Raw genomic sequence first — 27,863 nt, forward strand, 5'->3', positions numbered from 1 at the left:
CGAGGCCGGCCCTCCCAGGGGCTGCCCACCCGTCGGGCCGCTTGGTGGCAGCCGCGTCGCGCAGCGAGGCCTCGGCCCGCCCGGCTCCGCCCGTAGGCGGTGGGGCGGTGCCCCCCCCCCGGCCGTTCTGCGCATGCGTGGCCGCCTCCGCCCGCCGGGTGGCGCTGCCGCTCGCTCCGCAGCCGCGCGGCTGGTTGCCATGGTTTCCGCAGCCCGGAAGTGCCGCGCGGGGCGGGCCGGCACAGCCCAGGCCGCCCCCTGCCCGGAGCCGGGCGCCATGGCCCCCGGGGGCCCCCGCCGCCCTGCCGAGCGCTGAGGCCTTCCCGCCATGGCCCGGGGGGCCGGCGAGGTGGCCGCGGAGGGGGAGCTGGTAAGGAGGGGGGGACGGGGAGGAGGAGGAGGAGGAGAAGGAGAAAGAGGAGGCCCTGGACCCGGCCTGGGAAGCGCTGCCGCCTGCCCGCGCGGCCGGGGCGAAGCCTGGCGAGGAGCGGGAGCAGGATGGCTCCGTCTGCCCTGACCCGCGGGGCGCTGGGTCCTGCCCGTGTCTCCCCGGCCGGCCGGTAGCACAGCGGGGCTGTTGCCGCTCACCTCCCTCGGCAGCCAGAGGGAGGTTTTGGGGCCCTTTGCTGGCAGCCACTCTGTTCCCTTGTTGTCTGTCGTAGGTGGCTCTTGTTGGGCCTCTTTCGCAAGAGCAAAGGGACTGTGAAGGTTTCTAAGGACAGCAGTGTTTTTCTTACTGCACATTTATGTTATGGTGAATGTTTTCTTGTTTACCATCTCCTGTTGAGGCTGGGCACCTTCCATGTTTTCTGATTCCTGATGCGATAGCTGCAGTTATATAGGAAGATCTCCCAGAGTGATCAAAAGGCCTTAAAATAACAAAGGTAATCAGTGTGCTGCAAAGAAGATTGCCTCAGGAAATTAAAAACTATATGGCATGGTGTGTGAGAGGTATACCTGCTTGCTCTCACACAAAACACAGCACAGAAAGCCGTTTTACCTGCTCTGTTGTCAATCCCAGCTCCTGTTATGTCAGCCAGGGTTCTCAAAAATACTACACACATACAGACACACACACCCCTTACAGACATAGATCAGCATCTGCCCAAAGCAAGAATGGTGCTGAAGTTAAACACCATGGAGTCAGCAGCAAGCGAGAATGTTCTTCATGCAAGGGCGGTTTACATTCAGATAATTGGAAAGCAAAGTGGAAATTTTCCTTCTACTGTGGATAGGCTTACGTGTGAACTGACAAGTTTCCCCACTTCTCAATCTGAGGAAAAATGAACCACCTTTGGTTCCTTGGTTTGGGGTTTTTCCTCAGCCTGATCACTTCTCGGGTCGCGTTTACTGGACATTCCCATAGCACAGGAAGGGTAGGAACAGCTGAGTGAGGAAGGGACAGGTAGGTGGGTGAGTTGCTGCTTAACTCTTGCTGGTGGAGAAATTCATGCCGAATCAGCATCGTGGAAGATGGGGCACCTGAAGCTTCAGGTATTGTAGTGCTGCACACTGAAGTGCGTAAGTGACTTGAATCTGAAGTGACTTGCACTGGAACATACAGAATGTTTGTGTTAAAGCAAACGATGCTGTTCTTTTGCAGTACTGGTGACATACTTACCATTTGAATTTATTGCAAGTTTGTTGTGATAGTAAAAGGATATAAGATCTTTTGGATATGTATTCTAACCAATTATTTGGTAGCGAATGTCATTGTTAATGTCTCTATTTCCCAGGGAGATGACAGCCTGTCTGCAATAACCTGTGGATCAGATACAGAAATGGTGAGATTTAGTAATGGCGCACTTGAAAGGCCTCTCAGCGTGTTCTTACACATACTACATCCTTGTAACTCCTGGTCGGTAAGACGCCCTTCAGAGAGGAAAGCTAACGTTATTGCAACGTAGTTTGATTCAAAAACTTCCTAAACCTAATGTAATTCTGACTTCTGAATTCTCAGCACTGGGGGCTGCAAATGGTGATTGGCTTCATTTTGCTGTTCTACCAAGTTACGGGCCCAAGTAATCCTTCTACAGAGTTTTAATGGAATTGAATAAGGCTTTCCTTTAGTGAAATGGTTCTACAGATCAGCCTCTACTCTGTGATCATCTTGAATTTGCTGCTACTCGTATTTAATACTGATGGGGAAGGTCTTAGTGTTCTGAGTATGAACAGACTGCTTTGTAGCATAAAACTTCAATAGACACCACATTAATTCTGGTGACCGTTGCTGTGGTCAAATCTGCATGTAGGGAATGCTGCTGGTTTTCTTTTCTACACTGAAGATTTTATGTTATTAGAACAAATGATCTTCATACAAAATGGAGATTGAAGGCAATTTTGAAATTATATGCTGAAATCTTTGAAGAGTATTTTAAATACATTAAAAATTCTTTTTCTCTTCCAGAAGTTAAAGAAGAAAATTTTTCATAAGCCTCCAAAGTCACCAAGTAAGTGTTCCAAAATTTTTTCTTCTGCTTCTGTTATTGCAGAACAAGACAGATTTGTGGGATGTAGAAACTGGAAGATTTACTTGAAAGAACATCTTATTATTCTCTTTAGAGTTATTCACTGGTATATGCAGGGCATGCCTATCTGAGATTTGTTCTGTAACCTCTGAAGTGAGACTTTTATAGGCTAAATATATGAAGTTTATTATAGATGTAATTCTTGAATCTCCAGCATAAACTATTTTCTTCTTGTGTTATCCCTTCTACTGGCAACCATTCTGAATTTCTTTTTCTCTTTGTCTCTTTGGAGAAATGATGATACTTGCTGGGTAGAAAGAATCTAGAATTACTGGAGTTACCTACCATCCAGTAGATATCTGTATTTGTAGAATAAGCAGTTTTCGGTTTCATTTGTTGGGTGGGGTTTTTTGTGCTTTTTGTTACGTGAAGTACAATGTTATTATTAGATCTGTAGTTTTAATGTGACGTTTTGTCCTTTTTTTCTGGGGTTTGTTTCTTACTATACTTCTCCATTTACCTTGCTTTTTATACTTCCAGTGAATATTTCAAAGATGGCATTTACCTCAAAGTGTTGCTGATTGTTGTTACTTTGTTTTGTTTCTAATAAATCAAATGATGCTGTACCTAAAAATATTGGTTTAGGTTGAGGAAGAGGCATACTTTTCTAATAGATGTACATCTATCTTTCTTTTCCTAAAATCCCTTTGCTTGCCTAAATCATGGAATGTAAACTAACTGTTGAATCTCAACTATTTTGTTTGTGACATCAGTTCGCACTGTATATACTTCTCGTGGTAATTTGAAGACTGACTAGTAAGCCCATATAGTGCATATCTATATTAATAATTTGAAGTGGAACTGATGTCAGTATTTGACCCTGACTGCCATACCTGAAGCAGTAATGTGAGGGGCTCCCCAGCAGTTGTATCAGACCGATTCTGTTCTTCAGTTACTACAAGAAAATTGCTAGTGGATTAGTAACAACAGAGTTACTTCTGTTTTAGCCAGACATATTTTTCTCAGTGATAGGACGTTTGTGTATACATTCATTGAAGGGTCAATTTAATGTATGAATTCAGACACTCAGGTATCTTAAGGATGCCTGTCCAAACTGTAGGTGTAAATATTTCTACATGTGTTGAGTCATATTACTGTCGTTATGCCTCTTTCTAAGCATTTTCATTTTTTGGAACTGAATTTTTGCTTTGTTGTGATTTTTTGTTGTTGTTTTTAGGTGAATGTCCCATTGCTCTGTATGAGCCATTTGTAGTATATAGTTAAATTCTGGTTTTCTAAGAAATAGGACTGTGTCTAGGAACCTTGAAGCACAAGACAGAAAGTTTTTGTGACCTTGAGCTTTTTAAGGCAACACTGAGATATTTTCTTTTGTTGTAGAGTCTCCATACAGCTCTAGCATACAACTGTATCCTAAAAAATCTGCAGTTTGTCGGTCTCTTCAGGGAACAGGCAGTGCACGTCTTGAGAGTGCAGCTGTAAAAAACCCAAGGAAGATGTGGCTGGGATCACTGAAACAAGGTATTAGTATAGAAACTTTATCTGCATATATAGATAAAATTCAGCTTAACATATAAACTCTTAAAAAATAGATTGTATTTGATTATAGGCTACATAGGAAGTCATTTCACTGTTGTTTATTTGGGTGGTTGGAATTATCTGATCTTGAGCATTGGAGTTTATACAGGGAATAATTAACAGCATCTGGAGCTTTCTATGTTGCATTTGCTCAGAATAATTCCACAAAGTTAATTCACAATTATCCCTGATTTTTGCAATTTTTTTCCCATTTTTGTTGGCAGGAATGAGCCATCCTCTGAAATCAGATGTTGACATGGGGCATATGCGAACTAACGTTTCTAGTAGCACTCCAGAATACTTGAAAGAAGCTCTAGGAATGAAGAAGCCAAAACATTCTCGTTCTTCTAGTAATGGTAAATTATGCAATAGTGTGGAAAATAAAAGTTAATGATCTTTTTTCTGTGTAAAAACACACATTGCTGAGGATCTTAGCTTTACTAACCAAAGAGCCATTTAAGTTTAGCCTGTATTAAAATATATATGTCAAAATGTGATTCATGAGGTACTTTTTGAGATTTCTAAATTGGATAAGACAGGGATTTCCAAATTTTTTTTAGCAATGAATCACTATTAGCTTTCAGAACTTTTTGCAAATTACCATGCATTTGCAGCTGAAAACATTGCAAATATAATACGGTTCAATGGGCCAGCTGTAGACAATTTATTGTGACTTTGCAAAACATAGTTTAGGAACCATTGATAGAAACCATCTGCGTGCCTGAAATTCTATGTAATTGACTTCTTTTGCTTATCTAGAAAGTGTTTTATCATGTGCTTGTGATATTAAAATCAATAGAGTTTTACGAGAAGAGCAAAATTTAAAACTTTTATCCTGCTTTTCTTAAAGGAGAACTGTAAACTTAAAACTCCTACTTCCATATAAAATGACAACTGTACTGTTACTGGTAATACACATTTTCTGGCAACTTTAAAAGGTAGTAAACTTTTACATGTTAAGCATAAAGAGAAAAATGTGTTCTGGACATCTTTTAGAGATATTTTTATAAATAATTGATTTGTTGAGATGAGAGAACTGCAGTCTTCTGTGGAGTATATCTTTCTTGGGATGACTATTTTAATAGAGATAAGAGAAATCTGCTGAAAATCTGGCAGAAGACTCATACAGCAACATTTCCATTTCACGTTCATTTCTAAAATTCATTTCCTTGCTGATTTTTCTTCTGAAGAGAAAAAAGAGTGTAGTTTTCAGTTTGGTGCTGTTCTAGGTATTTTCCTTTAACTATAGAGGTTCTGGTTAGTTAAAAATACCTCTTTTGGGATCTGCTTATGTTATGTACCTTTTTGTGTAGGCTATATTCCTGGAACTCCTGACTACAGGGAAAAAGAAGATATGTATGATGAAATTATAGAACTGAAAAAGGTACAGTCTCTCTGAAACTTACATAGAAAGTCATAGCATCGCTTCAGCCAACTGTAGATGTCCAGGCCTTATTGGTTCAGAATACTTCAGTTTCTGCATTTGTAAGGCTAAACTAAACTTGTGTCTAAGGCAATTTCATTGTTCTTATGGTGTGATAGATACTTCTGAGTACTGGATGTGGAAGCCTTGAAGTATACCCAGTCCTGAACCCCAGCCATGGCCCTAGCTGGACACTGGAAAGGTTCATTGTATTTGGTTTCTTGTCCCCATCTCCTTTATTTTATTTTTTTCCCCTCCGCTTCCTGGCTGTTACCCATCACATTTTAACAGTTTGTCAGTTAAGTTTAGTGCAGTGTATGAAAGATGAAGACTGGGCATGTGGAACACTAGGGATACCTATAGACAAATGTCTTTGCTGTTGTAGATCATTTGTATAAGGTTGCCTTTCTGTTAAACCTTTTCCTTTTATCTTTGCCCTGTCACCTCCCTTATCTGTGAGCCCTGGTCTGGTGTGATGGTCTCTCTTCTGTTTGTTTTCTTTTTTTCCTTTCACTTCATCCTCACCATCGTAATTGGATTGTTATTGACATCAAAATGTGTTTCCACGTCTTTCTGTTTCTGAAATGTGCTTACAATTTTTTCTTCCCTCTTTTAGACAATACAAGCTCAGAAAAATGAGCGAGATCGAATGAAAACTAAGCTCCGTCGACTAGAAGAAGAGAATAATCGAAAGGGTAAACAGATTGAACAACTGTTGGATCCTTCCAAGGTGACTGTTTCTTGGGGGATACATGTGGGGCAAAAGAGTGCTGAGCAGTGTGACCCTCTTCTTGTCTCCCTAGATTTCAGGAGTCTGTAGCGTGTTGGCCTCTAGGAATGACGAGCTTGATTTCTGGTTTTGTGTATCTCTGCTCAGTTCAAAGGGAGATCATGCCATACTGTGCAGATAAATTTATTTAGCAAAGATACTTTTGATTTCTGAAGGTAAAATTAAATGCTGTCTGTTTAGGGGCCTGCTTTCTGAATATTTTTCAGGAAAGTAGAAGGGAGTTGACCTCTTGCATGGTGACCGATGCATGTAGTCCTGAGACCTGAACCAGGAAGACAAAGATGAGCCTTATTGTCAGATCCACAAGGCTGAGAAGCATTAAGGCTCATAGTTAGAAGACCTGAATTTCACTGAATTCCTTGTGGCTGTCACTTTCTGTGTACAGATGTACATCTTGGAAGAAGTGTGCTAATATAAAACAACAATAGGCATTCCAAACCTAAGCTGTTGGACTGTGAAATGACTGGAGTTGATTAGGTTAGGAAATTCTGTGGAAAGAGCTGGAAGTAAAATAAAGTAGCAAGATTGGTCACTTTATCTGTCTTACCTTGCAGGGCTCTGAGCTGGCACGAACTTTGTCAGAAAAGACTTCTAATGGATGGGTAATAGTTTCTTCATTACCTTTTTGCTTTCACTTCTCGTTTTTTCCTCTTGCCAAGCTGAAACACTACTGATTAACAAAATTTTAGTAAGAAAGAATAAGCAATTAGGGAATCATGTAACCATTACCTTTATAGTCAGATAAGAAACCAGTAACAAAGATCTGGAATTATTATTTCAGGGAGCCACCTTTGTCATTGTCTTGTATCTGTTTAGGGAGCATTCTCCCTATTATTTAACGGATTTAATTTAGCAGGGTAATGGGGAAGAGGTTTTTTTATTTAATGATTGTGTATAAATATTATGAAGTTGGCTGTGTTACCACAGATACAAGCTAGGGATCTGATTTCATTAGTGTTCTCTTCATCGCAGGGTAGCAGACATGCATATGATTTACTAAGTACTGTAGTACGTAGGAATAAGTATATCTGATTATTTACAACTTATAAAGACAGGGCAAGACTATGGAGAAATAGGATTTCTGTGAAGAGATGGATTATTCTAGGATTCATGAGCTCTTTTTTCTTTCTGTAGGTGGTTAGTGGACTAAAGCAGAAGATTCTCAAGCTCGAACAACAGTGCAAGGAGAAAGACAACACTATTAAGTATGACTTTGGAGGTAGAGGCTTGTATTGGATGAGATAATAAAGGGAATTTGAAATACGTGTTATTTTTCATCTGTTCTTGAAGTTTTAACGAACCCTGAGAACATACTGGCAATTATAAACCATTCATCCTGAAATTGTAAACCAAAAGGTATTGCAGCATCTTTGCTGGTCTGACTGGGTTTTATTTTGAATTATTCTATTTTCAGCAAATTCCAGGCAGACATGAAGACCACTAATTTGGAAGAAATGAGGATAGCTATGGAAACCTACTATGAAGAGGTATGTCTGGCAGATCCTTCAATGTACATACAGGAGAGGAAGTTGTTCAGTTGTCAAAGCATTAATGGAATGTTTTAGATAGCTTTTGTAGAGCTTAGCTGCACCTGTCGTTGGAATCAGATTTTCATAGATATTCTCATAGCTCCAGGTACATGTACTGAAAAACCTTTCTTCTTCAATAAGTTGAGTGTGTTAACCAAAAAGGGGAAATTAGTGTACCTCCGTACGTGTAGCATCTAGATTAAAGTCAATATAACAGCAGCCAGATTTTCAGCAATGGCATCATTGCCTCTGCTGCTACCTGAAGTCTTGTTCTGATTTTCACTTAATGGAAAAATGTGTTGCAGTAGCAGTGTCAGCTTCCACAGCTAGCTCCTTAATGTAAACTACATTTCATGTTTCACAGGTCCATCGTCTCCAACTCCTCCTGGCAAAGTCTGAGACTATGAGGAAAAAGTATGTTTAAATTTTTTGAGGCACTGTTTACATATATGTGTTTTATGTATCACTCATGTACTACTTTAACTGATGGAAAACTACTACGTGGGAAGAGTTTGTTTTCTTATTTAGATTGCTGGATTTGCTTTTTGGTACTGCTTTGGTTGGCTTCACAGTTTTGGCATATGTCTTAGTCACACTTCTTTTTCATGTAGATAGATCATTTTGTGGATGTGGAAAAAATATTAGAGCTATTTAAAGAGGACATGAAAGCTCTGAAAATTTGTCTCCATTACATAAAATCCATCTTCCCCCATAATCACACCTATTCTGACATCAGCGGTGATTGAAGCAAACTACTAGATATTGACATTTTACTCTTGAGTCAGTTCCGCATCTTGCTCTGGGGTGTATGCTGCAAAGAAGGTATTTTGGTGTAAACATTATTTTCCTGTGGTACAGGGAGGCAACCTGCACATCAGGGTAGCTTTTGTGAGATCTTCATGAGTGGTACTAGTAAGACGCTGGCAGAGAAGCTTGTACTAGTGCTTGTCACTAATGTGTGGGTGTCTACATGGTGGTAAGGGTAAAGAGCCTATAGAGGAAATAAAAATCAAAGCACAAAGACAAAGCTCCAATAAGAGAGAAAATCAAAAGCATCTATGCAAGTGAGTGTTATTTGAGCTGAGAAGAGGCTAATAGAATCTTGTTGGATAGGAAAATGTAACCACACCACTTAAAAATATGCCTGCCCTCCTAGTGTTAAGTACAGGCAGCTGTACTTTTTTGTGTGTAATTATTTAGATTGACAGAAAGACGTGAGAACTTTTTATGGGTCTTTATATATACTGCTTGTGATTCGCTAACCCACTGTCTTGTGGGTTGAAAACTACAATTTGTTTTGTCACTGTTTTAAAAAAAAATTGTTAGCTCAGGCATGCAGTGGCTAGCCTCTTGAGGCTGTAAGCCATCACACCTGATTTATTTACACGTGAAAATAAGTCATCAGGTCTCTTTCTTGTCCTCATCTATTCATAGCTTCAAAAAGCAGTGGTCAGGGCAGTCTCTTTCTATTGTCTGACTCAATCTCTACTTGAGAGGCTGAGCACAGAAATAATAAATGATGTTGAAGGTCAGGACTCTGGCACATAGAGTTGTACAATAGTGTTTCTTTCATGATGCTTGTCTACGTTATTTCTGGCTGAAGTGAATGGCATTTAGCTCCTATTTTTCAGCGTTAATTCTGAGACACGATTATTTATGTGTGAAGCTGTAGTATCCAATTTAAGCTAGAAACTAGGCAACCTTTCATATCCTCAGAATGATCTGCAGTTCTTTCATTTATGTTTTGATGAGCCTAAAATAATGACACTCCATGATATGGTTATGATTTCTATGATTTCTGTCACTTCCCATTTTTGGTTGTCTGTTGTGCTTTGTTTTTTACTTTTTTCCCTGCCCCCCCCCCCCCTCCTGCTGGGACAGCTGTATGAATAGTCATCTGTGATATATGGTCAGCCTTATTTATTTGTTTTTATGGCTTCATTTCCTTTTAATCTCCAAAAGGTAGATTTGATTCAGCTTTTTACTCTGATTTGTTGATTTTAGACTGTCTCTCCCTTTACCTTGTAATTATTCCAGTGGATGGGGTGTAAGATTCCTTCACAAATTGTTCTGTGATTACTATTGGCAGTAGCATTTGTCAAAAAGTAGGTCCATCAGTTCCTTCAGACCTTTGTTTCCAGAAGTAAGTTTCTAAGCATTTTCTCATACCATAAAGAACAAGTATTTCATCTCACTAGAAATCTGTTTTGTGAACCAGCTTTACAACTTAGCGCATCTGGAAGCTGAAATTTCTTCCCCTTTTTATAAGAAAAAATAAAAAGGCAAAATCACTGTAATATATTTAAAACAGTTTTAACACGTAGCAGGCTTTCCCTTTTCTGATGCCTTTAATTCCCATCACATCAATGTTAGCTGTATTCTTCAAATCTGTTCAAAAATGTCTCTGATTGAAACATCTCAAATGAAGAAAGAAATTTCTCTGGGGTTTACTTTCACAGGAATAGTTTCTTTTACTTATTAGAGCAGCATTCACAGTTATCTGAAAATATGTGTGTGTGTTGGATTTGTTTGAAAGTGGTTCCATCTATGTATAGCCCTCTCTCCCAGTCTCAATCTGTTTAAGTGAAAGAAGGCAATTCAGAACACGCAGGTTCGCTTTCTGTACTGAGCAGTTTTCTGGAGAAGTCTCCCAATTGGCTGAAGATAAGTGTTTTTAAATCAGTGGTCCATAGAGCTCTGATAAAGCATTATAAGGTTGGTTAACAAAACAAATAGAAAACCACATAAGTAAAACTCATACAAGGACCCTTGTTTGTGTGTTAATGAAACAGAGTGGGGGAGGAAGTAAAAATAATAAACTTTCACAGTTGCAAAGTATCATTTTTCTTTGATGCAAATTAAAACAATTGTGAAAGTGTTGAGCAAGATGGTCTTTGCATGTTTTTACCTAAAAGAATAGGTAATTCTCAAGTGAAAAAATGTTGAGAAGTGCTTTTGGGGGGAGCTAAGATAGTTAGCCAGCTGACTAGAATAGTAAGGCTGTTCAGCTCTCTTCAATGCTGCTGCTTTGTTCTCTGCTTTTAAGTTAACTTTCTGGTTTTGACCCTGTTTCCAAGTACAGAGGGTAGAGATACCCAAAACCAACTAAAGGCACTGAATGCTGCTGTCCTGAGATTATCTAGGAATGTCAAGGAATTGCAAGATGAGAATCAGAGGCTGAAAGAAGATCTTGGTCATGTACTGAGCAGTTCTCCTCCTTCCAATAAAACAAGAAGTACGTGCTGAAAAGTTGGTGAGCGTGGGGCAAGGGTTTCAGCTACATTTGAAAGATGTGTTTTGAGAGCAGGACCCTACAATAGTAGAAATAAGGGAGTTATTACAAAGGTGAAGATTCAGGAGGGGCAAACAAGAAGTTTCTACAGGAGTCTCTGACTTCTGGATGTGCTGCTCCAGTCAGACCTGAGTTTTTTTGAATATTATCCCTGAGAATTCTGGACTGGAATCACTTGAAGATTTTAATGTTTCACTGGAAAACTGTTTTTCAGTTGTTGAAAATTGATGAGTGTGAATGATTTATATTGATTTGAGTTAATTGGTGTGGAAGTTGAATATTTTAAGACCATTCTCATTTTTTCATTGCTGCATATTTAATATTGGGGTTCAGAGCTCTTTAGATGGTCTTTCTATATGGACAGAAGTTTCAAAAAGCAAGAACAATGTTGACTCACAGATCATAGTTTCATGTTTAAAGCTTTGTTGTTGTATTTAGATTACAGTGAGTGGAGCAGACAGAGCCTGGTGAGGCGGATTTCAGAACTAGAAAAAGTAAGTGATCATAATCCTTGGGCCATCTTCCCCGTCTTGAAGCAGAAAATGCAGAACCACGGGCTTGTGCTCATGGCATGTAGTCTTTCAATATGTCGGTGTTGTGCATTCTGGCTCGTACATGTAAACTGATGTCTGTACCATGTACCTTTCCTCCCTTTTTTGTTTTCTTATATTTGTTGCATATAGATGCATGTTTTAGAATCAACTTTCATTTGAACTTTTCTCATGGCCTAAATAAAATAATTTTATGCTAGATTTGATTTTCTTCGTTTTTCTTTTGTATTTTTTTGTGTAAATTTATCCTGTTTAGAAAATACATGCCATGGAGAATGCCAGGGTGTCATCAGCAGATAGTGAGTCATCACAGGTACTTGCCATGTCATCTTCGCCTTCTGTAGACCTGGATCATCCAGCCTCTCAACGGTTAGACCATGCTGAGGAATGTCATCATCTCCAAGGGCTAGTGAAGAAACTGAAGAGTGATAGGAAGGCACTTCAAAACCTCCTGCTCAGTAAAGAGTAAGTGTGACTTTTGTCTGAGATGATGTTCTTTTGTAGGTGTGGATTATTTAATTTTTTCTTGTCATGTTACAAAAGAAAAGTCCTTCCTGTTTTCAGCAAGAAAACTAATTTTGATTGTCTCCTCAGCTTTTATTTCAAAAAACTTCTTCTAGTCCTACTAGCGTTGTAAAATTACATTGCAGAAAAAAAGTCAGTGAGAGGATGAAAAATGAGTTGCTTGTTTTTAACACATTTCTCAAGGCATGGTTTTTTTTTGCCAGCCACACTGAAAACCCTTTGAAGGGTTATATGTCATGTTATGCAGCACTTCTTGGAAGTATTTTGCTGAAAAAAAATCTGTCTGGTCTATCACTTTCTCTTTTTAAGCCTGCCTTCTGCCATATGAGGCACTGAGACTTCTTTTCTCCCCCGTAAGCAATTGATTTGCAGTTTGTGTTGCTTGGACTTGTTTGGTGGGTCAGTGCGTAAGGGCAGACAGGTTAATCTGATCATGAGCAGAGACGTGCACACAGCTACGTATTGTTGATAAGACACTGTCTCCAGTGTCAACTGTGAGCAGAAATGTGTAGTGAGAGCATGTGAAGAGGCCTTTTGCTTCTGAACAGTGTATGTCTGCATTTTGTTTGATTTAAAAGGAAAACCTAAACATTTAGTTACTTTACAAATTTAAGAAAACCTATTTTATTCAGATGTTTAAACAAAAAATAACTACTATGTTGGAAGTGTAAATGTGTTGAGTATTGCTTAGATTTCTTTGTACCTTTTGTAGATCAGATATCAAGCAGTTACTGCAGGCTAAGGCTGAACTGGAGCTGGAGCTACAGAAGTGGCAGAGTAAGATGGAAGAAAACAGTACAGAAGAGCAGACTTTCAGGTATCAAGTTTTGTATTAGTAAATCCTTTCTGGACAAAGAAAATACCTGTTAAATTCTCTTTTGAACTGTATCAAAATCCATAGTTCATCTGAACTGCAGGAAGGTGGAAATTCATTTAAGTAGAACTGTTTTGGAAGGATAGAATAAGTTACTAGGGGAAGAATTCTATAGAGTGCTTTTAGAGGAAGTGGAAGACTAAGTAGTATAGTAAAAATAAGAATTAAATTATAATAAAAGCTGCTAAGATAAATGGAAAAAGAAAGCTGCCATGTTGGGTTCAGACTTTTTTTTTCTCTTTCTGAGAAATAACTGTAGTATCTTTACCTTACCTTAGCCTATGCTTCTAGACCATTGCCGATATGTCATTCCATTTACTTCATGTATGCTGTATAACTTTATAATAATCCTGTGCACGTGTGGCAAAAAACCTGATTTCATTATTACTTTGTAAGAAAGGACTTTGGCAAATATGAAACTGTAGCAGATCTAGATGCATTATTAATAGCATCAAGGGTACCATTGTAACCTTGTGACTTTAATTTTAATGTCAGGCTGTGCTATCAAAACTTTAGAATTGATGTTATGTGTCTGTTACTAGGAGAATATGTAGCATATTACCGTGAGCAGTTTCACACTTTGGCCTTAAAAAAGCCAAAGCAACCAATTCTTATGAAATGGGTTAGTATTTTCAAAGCGAGAACAACAGAAAACTTCTAGCTATAAATATGTTTGCTTTTCCAACCACAGTGAGGAGATCCAGAACTTGACTCAGAAGGTAGGGAAACTGGAGTCAAAATTGGAGGAAGAGAAGAGACAAATGGCAGAAGAGACAATGGAAAAGCTTAATAAGGTACAGACACGTGGGGTTTTATGTGGTGGTGGGTTTCTAACTGGTATACACCAAGTTGAGCTGATAGTCCAAGTAGCTGCTAGTTGTGTCTTTTCAGAGAGGCTCTGTAATCAGTTGGGGTTTTATCCGTGAAATATGACTGCACTTGATATCTTTGCAGTCTTCCATCCCTCTGCCAAATGTTATAACTGGCCAGTAGAGATGAATAGGCACTGACAGACATGCTTTCAGATGCAGTGTGGTCATGTTAATCTCATTTCCCAAAAAACTAGTTGAAAACTATTACTGGGTATTTTGATCATTTGTACTTGAAAATAAATAGACTCTGAAATACAGGTAGTAAAAAATATGAATAAAAATGTCGATTAGCTGGAGAGGGTGCTGGGTTTTGATATACCGTACAATTCTTTAGATTATTTTTTTTTGTGTGTGTGTTATAGGCTGATGGATGCTAGATGATGTGATGTTTTGAATACCAAATAACTTGAGCCTTTAAAAACAACCAACAAACAGCTCCTTCTTTCCTCTGCAGACTATATATATTCTTGGCCAGTAACCACCCATTTATTGAAATGTTCCCATTATTTGTAATTATCACTAAGTTCCTACCAATTTTTCATTTTAATAGTAGGTTGTCATTTTTAATATAACATGATCCATTTGCTAAACTTAAGCCTGTAACTCAGTTTTTTTAGGTTATAAATAACTCCTTTTCACAGAATCAAGAGTTTTTTTCAGAGTCTGTAAAATCTCTTGTTCCTCTACTTATAATTTTACACCAACAAATTATTTTTTTCTTCTAAAATTGCAGTTAACTTTTATTTGGCAAGTGAGGTATGACAATTAGTATGACATTAGGGACCAAAAGGATCAGATCGTGAGAGGTGGAATATGCAACCACACCTCAGAAGAAATAACTGGAAGAAAATCTTGTTTTGTTCTTGGTTTCTGCTTCCCCCCCCCCGCCTTCCTCAAGATAGAAGAGTAGAGTTATGGCAGTTTACACAAGCTCTCAGTCTTGTTGGTGTCATATGATGGCCAACTCATCAGTAAGCTTAAACAGATGATCCTGGGACCACACTTGCCAGGATGAGACAGTAGCGAGCTCCCCGGCTAATTAGTACGAAGAATTTCAAAATAGATATCCTGACATTTGTTCTCAGTCTGTTGATAACATATGAACCATTTCTGATCAACAAAGCAGTGGGTTCCACTGTTGGAGCTCTTACTGCTTTAGCAATGCATAGAAAAATAGGAGTATGTGTAAATGAAAACCTTTCCATTTCCATGCTCTGCCAACAGCTAAAATGGGGACAGGAATGTGTTTCACTGTAACAGTCATCTAGATGAGTTTGAACATGAGCAGTATTTAGAACTAAGAGTTTTCTTTAACTTCCTTCTGCCCTGCAGGCAAGATTAACATTTAACAACTCTGGTGGTGATTTTTTCTGAGTCATTTGTAACCTGTTTCCCTCACAGAACTCTAACTTTAGTGTCTTTAGTGTACTAACTTAAAGATTCTTCTTTGTAGTCTTCGCTACCCTGCACATTTAAAGGCAGAGAAGATCACAGGAAGGAACAAGCAGCCAAAATCATCCAGAGACACTGGAAGATGTACCAAAACAAGGTGAAATTCTCCTACCGGGGAACAGCGAGGACATCCCCCTCTGAATCTTACTCTTGTTCTAGCATCAACTGTAACCTGCTGCCAGGCTCCAGGAACTGCAGCAGTGCTTCCCAGTATGATTCCTTACCACCATCTTCTCTTCCGCTGCTTTTTACAAGTTTTCCCCACTGCTTCCTAGAATTCTATTGTTTCTTTTAACTTTGCTCCCTAGAATCCTACCCTTTCTTTTTCGAGATAGCCAGTTTCTGAATGGAGGAGTCTGGATAAGAAGGGAAAATAAGTAAGCATAGCAGTGCTTGAAGCAGTATTGCTGCTGTTGCCTCTTGGAGTATGACTGAGAAGTTAAACTCCCCTTGAAGAAATCTTCCAGGCAATACAGGAAGTTTCATATATGAAGTTACACTCAACTAGAACAAAAGGATCTAGAGAAAAAGTGTTAACCTTGCATTTTGTTCTATGGGCAACAACATAATGCTGCTTTTTCCAGGTGTATGACATGCAATGTGAGGTTAGCCTTATAATTGCTTCTTGGGAAACTAAAGACAAAAGAACTATCCACACATCTTTTAAAGATTAAAAGCTTTTTTTCCTTAGGTTTGTTGTTTGAGTTTTCGGGAGAGGTGGGACAGGTATTTTCTATGTGTTTTAATTGTTGGGAAAAATTTGGAAAAATCTTTATTAGATAAAATGTGTATGTATCTGTGGCATTAGCTTAGGCATTTTTCATTTCAGAAAGAAGCTGCTGCTCTGGATGAGGTGAGTATGTTTGTTTTACTGTTTTGTTGGTTGTCAGACAATTTGTATCAAAGCACAAATGAATAATACTTTTATTTTTAAAGAAGTTTTATTGTAATATGAACTGTTGTCCCAAGATCATGTTTGTTCTTCAGACTGGATCATGACCTTCCTTCTGACATCCTGGTTTTGTTTGATATATCTTGTCAAAGTGTTCTCCTTTTGGTCTCAAATTTTCTGTCCTTGATACCTTGCTTCTGAAAATTTTGCACAAAATTTGATACCAACAGACAGGAAAGATTTTCTAAATTAGGTAATTCTAATAATGCTTTCATTTTCACTACAAGAAGGATTTGAAGGAGGAATTTAAAGCTTTTGCTAAGAAGAAATGTCTCTGAATATTATGAAGAAATTGACAATTTTTTCAAACAAAGTCACTTTTTCATGTGTTTTGCACAAAGGTTATGATTAAGCAGCATCTTACAATTGTTTCTTCCAGAATATTAAAAATCCTACTTTCAGAAATCAGAAAAAATTCCAACCATGTGATGCAAACAAGCTGTTTTACTTCTAGATGCTTTTTGTTGATCTAAACCAAAAAGTAAAATCTCTAAAAGGAAAGGCATGTTCAGTGGAATCACCACAATGGTCTGCCAGACTTGGCTTGATATCTGATTGCACCAGAGCATCACAGAGCCTGCTGAGCAGCCAGAATCTAATCTGGGAATGGGAGCATGTTGCTCTGTTTGTGAAATACAAGCTAGTGTTGGCATCTAGAACTTAACTGCGTTTGATAGGATCAATCATGAACACCTCCCATACTGAATTTAAATCATGGAGGTGTATGTCTATGGGTTGTCACAGGCTGGGGATTCTCTAGATTGCAGCAGAGTACCTGTGAAGTAATGGGGACATGTGTGTATCCTTTAAATGTAAGAAAATGTCAACACATCAAAGAGTTTTTATTGCACAGGGAAAAGTTATTTTCCCCATTACCTCTTCCCTCTTGGACTCTTGCTTTAATTTATAACTGCTATCTTTCAAAGGAGCTAACGTCTACTTATTTCTTTCCATGCTAGGCAGTTGTTATGCTTCAGGCAGCTTTCAGAGGACATTTAGCTCGACAGAAACTGTTACTGAATAACAGGATGCATGATGCAAAATCTCACAACGAGGTAACTGTTGGGGCAAATGGGTATCCAGGCATCCCATTATATTTAGTTTATGGTGTAAAGTACAGTACTTCCAGACTTAATTCTCTGAATCACCCAGTGATGTTTTAATGCGCTGGTTGGCAGCACCACCGTAATTCCAGAGAGGCACTGAGCTCATTCCTTAGTCTCCCTTTCAATCTTCTTTATTTCACAGTTTTTCTTAGAAGTAAAGCTATAACTTCTGCATTATGGACTGTAACTAGGTCTCCTCTTTGTTTTTCTGGTTATCATCAGCTAATAACTTACCCTTTAACTTTTAATTTGGAGTGCTATTGAAAACTGTACTTGCTCTCAAGTGTTCCCTGCTGTATTATTGTAGTAATAGATAAAACTTTGTCATTGAAGTTCAGAAACAAGAATTTAGAAAGCATTGTTGATTGGATTGACAAGTAAAGGAGTCTTGCATGTGGCATGCTCAACCAAAGACTTGTTGTGTCCTCTGTCATGTCAAGCTCTCTCCAGATTTCTCAGTTCTGAATATGAAAAAAATTCCTTAACAGTTAAACATTTAGTTTCTGTAAATTATTTGCCAACTTATATGAACATCCTTTAGACTATTAGCAGGCTAAAGCTAATTCAGAATCCTCCATCCAGTTTGTCCATCTGGTTGCACTTTACATGCGCTTTTACTTAGTAAACTGGCCCAATGTAGTAGGACTGAATACTTTTGCTTGATACAAGCAGAAGATATATCCATTGTGAAGGTTGCCTTAGCTCCTCTGACTTCAAAAAAATGTCTTCCTGGAAAATAAATGAACTTTCCTTGCAGGTGTCTGCTCTTTCATTAATTGAATACAGGTGCTTCAGAGCTTGTGTGATGATCAGATTTGCATTTCTTGCTGCATTTCCTTCTTATAGAACCTTAAAGACTGCAGACCAAAATATGGGAATATTTACTTTACTACCACTTCCATGATCAGGAGTAAGATTGCAAGATCTTCTCTCAGGCTTCTGTGCAATCTGTAAAAGGTCAGCTTTCTTTAATTTGATTGCTTTGCAGAACTCCTGCATGTCTTCCATGTCAAACTCCTTGAGCTTGTCTTCTGATTGCAAGGAGAAAGATGAGATTGTGACGTTGATCCAGTCCATTTTCAGGGCTCACTTATCACGTACAGTACTGCTTGAGGAGAGGTAAGTGAGGAATGGGTATTTGTGCAACATGCAGTAGCAAAATTGTTTTTATTGCAGGGGAGGGGTCGTCTTTTTTTTTTTTTAATAGAATTTTAGTGTGGGTTGCTTGGCAGAGAAAACCAAGGCCATTGCTCCAACAATGACAAGGGAGAGCTTGCTTGTGAGAAAATTCAGAGTGTGCAACTGAAAGGGTTTCTTGCTTTGGCAGTAGTCTTCTCGTATCCTGTTGCATGCTCTCTTCCATAGTAATGAGGAAAAGTAAAGTAAAATAATTACTCTTTGGAGGAAAAAAAAATTACAGTTGCTATCAAACTGATTGTTAGTACCTTCACTTACATTAAGTGAATCTGAAGACCTGACATGGTGAAGTTAAGGGTTGTGTGGAGAAAGAACAGGGAAGGGCTGGAATACCATCTAGTGACTTAGCTCAGGAAACAAGTTTAGTTTACTTATTTAGGTTTTATGGTGCCTCTGTCTTGCAAAATACTTCCTTTCTCTCTAAGGTTTACTGCTCTAAAAGTTTTTAGTATTGGCTGCCATGGTTACAAGAAGAGTTACATCTCACTTTAGCATACTAGTTCACTTCTGCAAGGGATAGGCTTTTGTCTCTTGGAGGCTAGCAACACAAGAAACTTTTCAGCATGCCCTCTGAAGACAACTGCAATTACTGTTCTGTGCCTCATGCAATGCAGTATTTTTTGCAGGTCCTCTGTGTCTAGTGCACCAAGTGAGAAAACAGATTCTGCGGTTTACTTTGCAGAGAAGAAACCGGTCTCAGCAGCACTCCAGAGACCTCCTTCAATCTTCACGTCATCTGTTCCTGGTAATCTCATTTCCCTCTGTGTTCAAAAGTACGTGTGTTTTGAGTGGATGCACACACAATTTTATAGAGAACATCTGCACGTGCACACACATGTGCAAATGCATACTTGGACTCTGCGTGTCTTTTAATTTGTTGATGTGTTGCTTATACTGGCAAGTGCAGTCCCTTACATAAAAAATAAAAGCTTTAACAGTATCAGTCCCAGCTTCCTCACAGTGCTTTGCCTTTTTGTCACAACTGTGGTTTGGAAGTTCTCTCTCTGGGGTGTGAGTCGTAACTGTTCAAGGAACATGGTGTTCCCCTGTATTGCCTCTCTACTTCCTTTTCAGTCCCCCCAGCCCTGTAGCTGATGTAGTATGGTACTTTCCACTATGTCTTGGGACCAAAGCCATAGACAAGCTGCAAATGTTTTCACCATCCTGACTTATTTTCTGAAGGGGGCAGACTTCTGGTAAAAAGAGCCATGTGTATTTAGTCACATTTTTTTCAGCAGTCTTCAGTTGGTGCAGTAAGAGAAAAAACGAAGTCCTGGACAGCGTGGCCAACTAGTACTGCTCTAATACAAACTGGGAAAATATCTGTCTTTTTTGATGGCTCTTAGGCCATTTGGTTTCCTTCTTGACTTCTTCATTGCTGTTTGTGAGAAGGTGGGAGTTAAAGTCAAAGAGGCTTTTAAGAGGATGTTTTGACTTTCCTACTCAGTACTTGTAACAATGCTGAAAATAAGACAACCTTAGACATGCACCTTCAAAGGAGTTAAAACCAAACTGAAAAAAGTTAGTTCTATCTAGAGTGTGGTACTTAAGGCTTTTATGGACCAGATGGAGAAAAGAGAGCAACTTTGAGGGTGACCTGAGAAACACTGATTTGGGTGTTTTGTTACTGAAAAGCTGACAGTCTCTGCAGACTTGCTCAGAAACAGAGCATGCTGTAAGCAGCTGAGACTGTTTCTCAAAGATATGAGATGAGGAATAAGCCAGACTTGCAGGGATTGCAAATGCAGAGGTTGCCCTTCAGTGAAGGAAAATGTGTTTAAAAAACTTTACTGTAGTCCATATTCAGAGGTGTATCCTAATTTGTGAAGGAGTAGGTAGTACTTGCTTCTGAAAGTGTTGAGTTATGAGTGATTTTAATTATGTCAAGTTACAGTATTCAGAAAAAAAAATGCTGCAGCATCCTTTTTTGCCTGGGCTCTACTGCAGTAGTCATTATTGGCATGCTCAGTCTAAACCCAGAGTAAATCAGTTGTGAAATTCTACCCAAACAGAATCTTTTTAAAAAACAACAACCAACCAACCAAAAACCAACAAAACTTTGTGTTTCTGAAGAAGGGCTTCTAAGACACAGAGAAGTGTGTAAGATGAATCTAGTCTAATAAATGCTGTAGTATGAATACTAATAGAGCACAGCCACTGTCTAGCTATGAAGTCTCCAAAACTAATGTTTATTGCAGATTGTGATGACAAAGGAGTGAAGAAGTTCTGGAAGAATTTATACCAGAGGGGGTATAGAGAGGAGATCATAAGTATTCAAACTTTCTTTCTTGCAGTCCCTTTTCTGGTGAGCATCACAAAGCAGAGATTGAGAACAAAGCAGGTTTTACTTGCTGATCTTTACAAATATGGGAGATGTTTTCAAAATCTGGGATGAGGATAGGTTGTATGTAGTTAGCTTGAAGAGGCATACCAGATATGTACTTGTCTAACTGCACAACTGCCTAAAAGACTGTCTTGCACTATGCAGCTCTGTGAAGTATTAGTTCCTGGTGCACTGGAGGGTTCAACCAAACCCTCCCAAAAGACAAATTGGGAAAAGGCTACTAAAGGAAGGAGAGTGTTCTGGTGTAAATGCCACCTCCATGAAGAAATATGACCCCTCAGTAATCAGTTTGGTTATAGCAGGTTGTTTGCCGTTTGAATTCATGTAGCTTAAACAGGTTAAAGTTAACTAAAAGTCCAACATCTGTCACTTCTAGCTCAGGACTGATGTAAAAATCCACAAGCAAAATTGGGTTTTGATGTAATTTATTTCACTGGTCATCCTGCAGCTTGGAAAGTACATGAGACAAGGAGCTTGTTTAACAGCTGAGTGATTTAAAGCCATCAAATACCTTTAGCTTTAAATCATGCAGCTGTTGAACAAGCTCTTGCTTCATTTGTCCCAAGTCCAAACCTGCATTTCATGACCTCTAGATCTTGCACTTTAAGTGAAAGTATATATTGCAATAAGTCATTTAATTTCCCTAGCCTTTTGGCATTATTTTGAGAGGAATGGAAAAGATGGAAATGTATTTTAAAAGAACCTTATGTATCTGCTAGAATAAATGTATATAATCCTGGTCAAGCATTTGCAGACTTTTAATTCATTGTTTGCTGCAGGTTAGATATATCTGTGTTTTCTAATTAAAAAAAAATATTAAAAAAATAGCAAAAGTTATGTGGCATTCAATGTTGCTTTGCTTGTCTTCAGAATGTGGACAGTACTTGAGACTTGTACAGCCATTTCTACTGCTTCCCATGACATGGAACAGTTCATAACGATTCAGTCTGTGAAACTTAGCATTTTGTTCTGTCAGGTGTGACAGGAAGGAAGAATATGTTCTGTACATGCACAGCAGTCTTGAAGAAGAGCAGCATTTCTCTCTACATATCACTAGCCACTCTGGATACAACTGTTAATTTGAGGCTTTTTTGAAATTTTAATGAATTTACATACAACTCTTAACTCTAATCAGTGCTTACCCCTTCACAAGCACAAAGATAAAGTCACTGAAATATATTAAACTGAAGATGAGGACAAGAAAGTCTCAGACATCAAGAGCAGTATATAATCAAGAATGATTTGGACAATATTAAACTATTTCTTATATAGTGTCTGGTTGTTGTTGAAGTTGCATCTTCTAATTAAACTTGCCTGCTTCTGGAAGTTCTCTTTGCTCATCCTTATCACCAGTACTACTGGCACATAATTCTTCCTGAAAAACTCCTACGTTATTTGGTGACTGCAGGGAAGAATTTCACTTAGCTGGAAAGTCACGTGTTTCTTTGCTTCTGTAGGTTGAAGCCAATGTAATGGCCTCCCTACATTCCTCCTTTCCGTTCACAGGCTCTCTGTCTGTCACTCTTTTTCTATTTTTGGGCTGGTTGCTCTCCCCTTTCTTTACTCCACATTCCAGTTGCTGTGTATGCGTCCTCTTCCATACTAGGAGACTTTTTCTCTGTGTCAGGAACCTTTTGTCTCACCACGACCTGCGGCCTGTCTATTGTTCTCCCCAGGTAACAGTCTCTGCATGCCTTCCGTGTTCCCTTCCATTTCAGTGTTAAAATCTCAGTGTATGGCTTCTTGTCTGTTTCTTCTTCCTCCCACAGGTTATCTTGATTTGTTTTCTTCTCTGGGAGATAGTCTTTTCAGAGAACTTGTATGTGAAACTGAAAAGTAAGTGGAGCTGAGGGGAGAATATTGTGCTAGGAGGTATTAATAGCTGAGGGGAGGATATTGTTCTGGAAGGTATTAATAGCTGTCATCACTTAGTTCATAGATCTCTTGGAGAGGGGATATAAGCTGCTGGTTCTGCTCATCAGATGTTAGGGGCCTTATATGTATCCATTTTATCCCTCTGATTTTCCAGTGTTTACTGAAATCATTATAGTTCTATCTGTTCATGCCCTGAACATTTCTTCAAATGTTGGAATTGATGAGATGCATAGAACAACACACCGAGAAACACAGCAAAGAAGCAAGAGAAAGAAATGAAAAAAACCCCAACAAAAAAAACCCCAACCTAAGCCCAAAAACATGGTGTGGTCACCATCTTTTATTGTCATTAAGGTAGTACAGCATGTGAATATTATTTCTGGTATTTTATAAGGATGAAAAGACCTTCACTGAGAGCTTCCCTTTTTTTCTATTTCCCTTTGCTATCTATATCTGACTGAAGTTCTCATTGTGACCTTTCTGCTTATCTTAAGCTTTCTTGGGTCAATTTTTCCTTTTCTGGCCATCTAATAAATATTTATTTTTATGACCTGAGATGGCTTCAGTATCAAATTGCTTTATTTCGTGGTGTGTAACCACTTGCAAAGATTTAAAGACAATAAGATGAATCATGCGTGGTCAGTATGGCAATACTTGCCATGCGTGCTGTTTCATTAAAGAGGAAGAGGAATAGTTATACGTAGAAAAATATAGATCAGAGTTAATCATAACTGTAGGTGATTCTGGAAACTTAATGGCTCAGAGTATATTACGCTTCCCATAAGGGTTTGGTTTTATCAATATTGTTTATTGATGACCTTGTTTCCTTTGTAATTATTTCAGCCAGATCCTGTGAGAAGCAATCGCAGCCTACTCCCTCTCTGTCTGCAGATGAAACTCACTCAGATGATTCAGATGATATCGTTATTGTCTCTCCGTTGTTGCAGATGAGGAAAACCTACACTCACTTCTAAGTTTTGGCAACAGGCTCTGGTGATCTTGAATTATTAGATTCACAAACAAAACTATTTGTACCAAGATAAAGCATATCAAAGCTGAAAAAAGGGAGGAATATCAACCCCTTTTAATGACAGGTGTCATTATTTCAGCCATAAATGAGTAATTGTTTGATATGTCATCTCAGCAGAATTTATGGCTGAAAGACACTGACTGACTGTTAACCTTATCCTCCTGGTACACAGAGAGTTTGGATTTAAAAACTAAACCAAAACACTTTAATGTTTTCACAGTGAGGATTATAAATTCAGCTGCCAAATTTAAATGAAAGCAGTAAAGCCTTGAACTATTTCATGTCAAGCAAAGTTTTGTTTCAGGTAGACTAAAACAATTTGTCTAATCAGAAAGTGGTTAATGACATGGCTCCAATTTCCAGCCTGTGTACTTGAAGGGGAACAGCTTGTATTTGTTACTGGATCCTCTCTACTTAAAAATTTTTACTGTGTTATATTTTAATATCTGTTTTGTTTATTTTTGTATTGAACACAGTCTGTGCAGACCTTCTAAAGGCTTTTAGAAAGCCATTTCTTGGTCATAAGGCAATTCTAGGCCTACTGTATCAGCAGGGTTTTCTTATTTATTGCGTTTTCCAAGCGTGCTTGCTATGGTATGTATAGTACTATTTTGTATTTGAAATGTCCGATCACATAATCAATTTTTTGTATTTGTCAGAGAAAGAGTGTAAATAGCAGGAGTGTTCTGTGAAGGATGCCCTAGTGACTGCTGCTTCTCCTTACCTGTCACAAATATGAGTGGATTATGCAGGGTGATCTGTAATATATGGCAATATTTGACGTAGGAGATATGTTGCTTTGTGTCCCATTTTAGTTTACATCACTTGACTGTCTGAAACTTTCACCTAACTAGACTGCTAGTACACTGAACACTATGGGGTTTTAAGTCTAATGCTGATCTCTCTTCTCAGTACTACCGTCGCGAGTGCGTACATGATAGTACATCCTGCAAGCACGCAGTAAGCCCCATCACAGCCTGGGAGAGGGATACAGCCTAGGGGTACCTGTCATAAGGTAAATACTTGGCCAACTGCTGGAAAGCACGGGCACTACCTGCTGTATTCTGAGAGGTATGGATTAGGGTAAGTGTAATATGCAAAACCTAACCCATGCAGTTAGGTTTAGGAGCAGAAATGGTAGGTTGGGTTATAATAGAAATAAAGACTGCATCCAGAAATTACACCATCTGACAATATCATTGTCCACAGAAGAACCAAAACCATAATGGGATGTGGAGAATATGATCAGAGGGGTCTTCCCAGATCTCTTATGTAGACTATATATAACTGGATAGTTCCTACTAATCTGCCTACATCTTTCATGGGCATTAAAATGTTTGGGATTTTTTTTTCCTTTTTAAGCCAAACTAGATAAATTATATAACATATACTGGAAGGAGAACTTAATTTTACAAACACACAGTGAAGTTTTTGTGGAGACCCTAATGGTTTCTTTGTCATCAGAGTAATAAAGCCTTGTAAACAGAAAGCACACTTAAATATAAGATTTTTATCACCTTTTCCCTCTTCTCTTAAATTAAAAACCAGTCACCAGTGTTTTGCAGAATACTAATAAGTCAGAGCTGTCTCAGTTCTTTGATTTCAATGAAGCACTATCTGAGGCTTATCAGAGTTTATGCCAGTACTTGCAGCCAAAGAGGAAACTGGATGGCTGCAGCACAATGCAGCTGATTTCATTTAATCCCATCAGTGGAAATGCTGCCTGTGCTATTTCCAAAGGCAGTTTTGGGAGCTCTCCATACCCAAAGCAGTCTGAAGAATGTCATTTACACTCCCGATGGGTAAATTTTTCCTGCTTGTACTTTGGTCACATGACTGTCATCTGCAATAAGAATAAAAAAAATATAGAAAATAAAAGAATAAAAGGGGTAGAATCCTCTTGGCAGAAGCTGAGATCTGTCTCCCTCCCATTCTAGAAGGCACGTTATGAAAAAGAGTAATTTTGCTAAATAGAAGCAGAGCTATACAGAGTTGTTTATGTATAATATTTCAGGTCTGTAACTGTGACTGTCATGGATACCTACAGAGAGAGTGACTAGAGCTGAGGACTCTGACACATTAAGGGCAGGGTATGTAGTGTGTCAGGACTACATACTAGTGATATAAAATACCTACCTGGCTCTTACTCTATAGGGAAACACTTGGACAGCAAATATAATGCAGATGGCTTTCTTTTACTTTACTGTGCTGTAATAACCAATATGAAAGTATTAGGAAGTAGATACAGAGCAGAAAGACTTGCATTTTAACTGAGTGTACGACTGGCTTTAGTGCTGTCAGCAGAGAGGTTCTGGGATGAAGGGGAGATAGTATCTTAGTGTGACCCAAAGGCACAGATGGCAATCAGCGTGAAAAGAAGCAAACATTTTCTGGCATGAATGAAAATGTGTCTAGAGCTTCCTAAATGTGAGTCTGCTGTCTCCTAGCTATCAAAAACCTGATACTTAACTTGAGCCAGGCTTCAAACTCATATCTTAGTTTGAAAAATAACTATATGCTTGCTCACTATGCATCAGAAGTTTGGTGTGGTACAGTAGAAAGAGAAACCTGCACAGTATTGGTAGCCTTTAATGTTGTTTCATTATATACTGTACTGGAATGTGTTGAAAGGGGTAGCAATTGACACTAGAATTCATTCTGTGGTTATCTATCTGAATGCCAGCACCTGTAAATCTGGGAAGAAGTGTGGAACAATGAAGGACGAAAAAATTAATTTTGGAATAATTGGCATTATTCCTTAAGAGGAATAACTGAGGACATTAAAAATCACTGTGGCTTAAACATGTCAAGATGGGCCCAATACAAACATACTCTGTTTCTAAAAACCACATCTTCTGTAGAAAGCACTGGTAACCTTGTGGGGGCGTCAAGGTCTTGAATTAAAATTAAACTCCACTGTAACCTATGTAATCTAACAGCACGCTTTCAGTTCTACTGATATGGGATAATGTTGCCTACTTAAAACCTTTTGCAATTTACAGTAGTGTTTAGTTAGAGATCGAGTGTCAATATAGAGATCTGACTTTCATGGGATCTTATCTCTCTTGATCTCTTTTTGCCCTGAAGTGCCTATGCCTGTAAATCTTTACTGAGGCATTAAGACCTGAAAACTGTATTGTTTTCTGTCTAGCTATAGAAATAATCCCTGCACAGGCAACCTTTAATATAGTTGAAATGGAAAAGGATTAATTCTGGCATATGAGAGCACCATTATTTTTTATGATCTTTTTAATATTTAGAACTGCACAAGTCTTTTATGTAATTTATTTGGGGATCTTTCAAAAGCTAAAACAATTGCAATGTGTTTTCCTCCTAATTGTTGAACTTCCAAATAAAAGTTGTCAATTAATTGTTCATGCATTTCTGCTGCAGTTGCTGTCTTTGCATTGCTCCTCTGGCCTCTGCTGCATGTTCCCGTTTTCACTTTGCACCTAGGTTGACCTTTTATCTCTGACTGTTCCTGAGCCAACAGTAACAAGATAACTCTGAAACATGTAAGAAGTGAAATTTCTTCTTTGGTGCTTGACCAAAGCCTAGTGATGGCTTTGTGTTCAGTCTTGCCTTCTGGTGTTTTATTCAGAAAAGCAATCCTGTTAAGTAGTTCTAGAACTAAAAGTCATGCTATTGCCTCAAACATGCCTGGTTTTGTGCAGAGTGTAGCATGTTTCGTTCATGCCTTTTCATTTGTTGTTGTGTTGCTTTCTTGTTGGTTGCACCAGTTGCACTGACCAGTTACCAAACCAGTGAAATCTAGATAAAAGATTGAAAAGAAATCATTGTGGTGACCATTCACAATAGTCTGCCAGAGAAGAATGTGCCTAATTAAGTTATTGATGCATGCTTCTCAGAAACCTATTGTAGGAGGGATGCAAAACAGATAACCAGTGTTTGAACTTGCTACAGCCACAGAGCTGGCTCCCTGTGCTACGGTTTGGTGGTGCCATAGGCACGAAGAGAGAACTGGGT

At 38.7% G+C, this 27,863-nt stretch overlaps 1 protein-coding gene across 10 annotated transcripts; it reads left to right on the plus strand.

Moving 5' to 3' along the window:
* The first annotated feature begins 195 nt into the window (after positions 1 to 195).
* On the plus strand, positions 196 to 27,257 carry IQCE (IQ motif containing E). Of its 10 annotated transcripts, none has more exons than XR_013927372.1 (24): positions 196 to 370; positions 1,737 to 1,862; positions 2,408 to 2,450; positions 3,867 to 4,007; positions 4,289 to 4,420; positions 5,378 to 5,448; positions 6,104 to 6,217; positions 6,832 to 6,879; positions 7,412 to 7,482; positions 7,692 to 7,764; positions 8,171 to 8,220; positions 10,884 to 11,041; positions 11,537 to 11,592; positions 11,906 to 12,114; positions 12,887 to 12,991; positions 13,740 to 13,842; positions 15,374 to 15,469; positions 16,202 to 16,225; positions 17,284 to 17,379; positions 18,419 to 18,549; positions 19,254 to 19,372; positions 22,741 to 22,807; positions 23,690 to 23,826; positions 24,789 to 27,257. XR_013927372.1 is itself a non-coding variant. In XM_080382420.1 (24 exons), the coding sequence occupies exons 1-23, from the start codon at positions 329 to 331 to the stop codon at positions 23,795 to 23,797; spliced, it is 2,223 nt and encodes a 740-aa protein (XP_080238546.1). In that variant the 5' UTR covers positions 196 to 328; the 3' UTR covers positions 23,798 to 23,826; positions 24,789 to 27,257. The 10 variants fall into 10 exon arrangements, 9 of the variants coding, with proteins under 9 accessions (XP_080238546.1, XP_080238544.1, XP_080238552.1 ...); XM_080382420.1 differs by lacking the exon at positions 22,741 to 22,807 and adding an exon at positions 20,826 to 20,932; XM_080382418.1 differs by lacking the exon at positions 22,741 to 22,807 and adding an exon at positions 20,826 to 20,932 and having other exon boundaries at positions 23,690 to 27,257.
* Positions 27,258 to 27,863: the final 606 nt, after the last annotated feature.

The sequence above is a fragment of the Falco punctatus genome (genome assembly GCF_963210335.1).
Source record: "Falco punctatus genome assembly, chromosome: 4".
In the NCBI taxonomy this organism is placed as follows: domain Eukaryota; kingdom Metazoa; phylum Chordata; class Aves; order Falconiformes; family Falconidae; genus Falco; species Falco punctatus.

Coding starts and splice junctions, on each gene's coding strand:
- IQCE (XM_080382418.1), top strand. CDS start 329: ATGGCCCGGGGGGCCGGCGAGGTGGCCGCGGAGGGGGAGCTG. Junction 7,765..8,170: donor TGGAAACCTACTATGAAGAG/GTATGTCTGGCA, acceptor CATGTTTCACAG/GTCCATCGTCTCCAACTCCT. Junction 19,373..20,825: donor CTTCACGTCATCTGTTCCTG/GTAATCTCATTT, acceptor TGTTTATTGCAG/ATTGTGATGACAAAGGAGTG.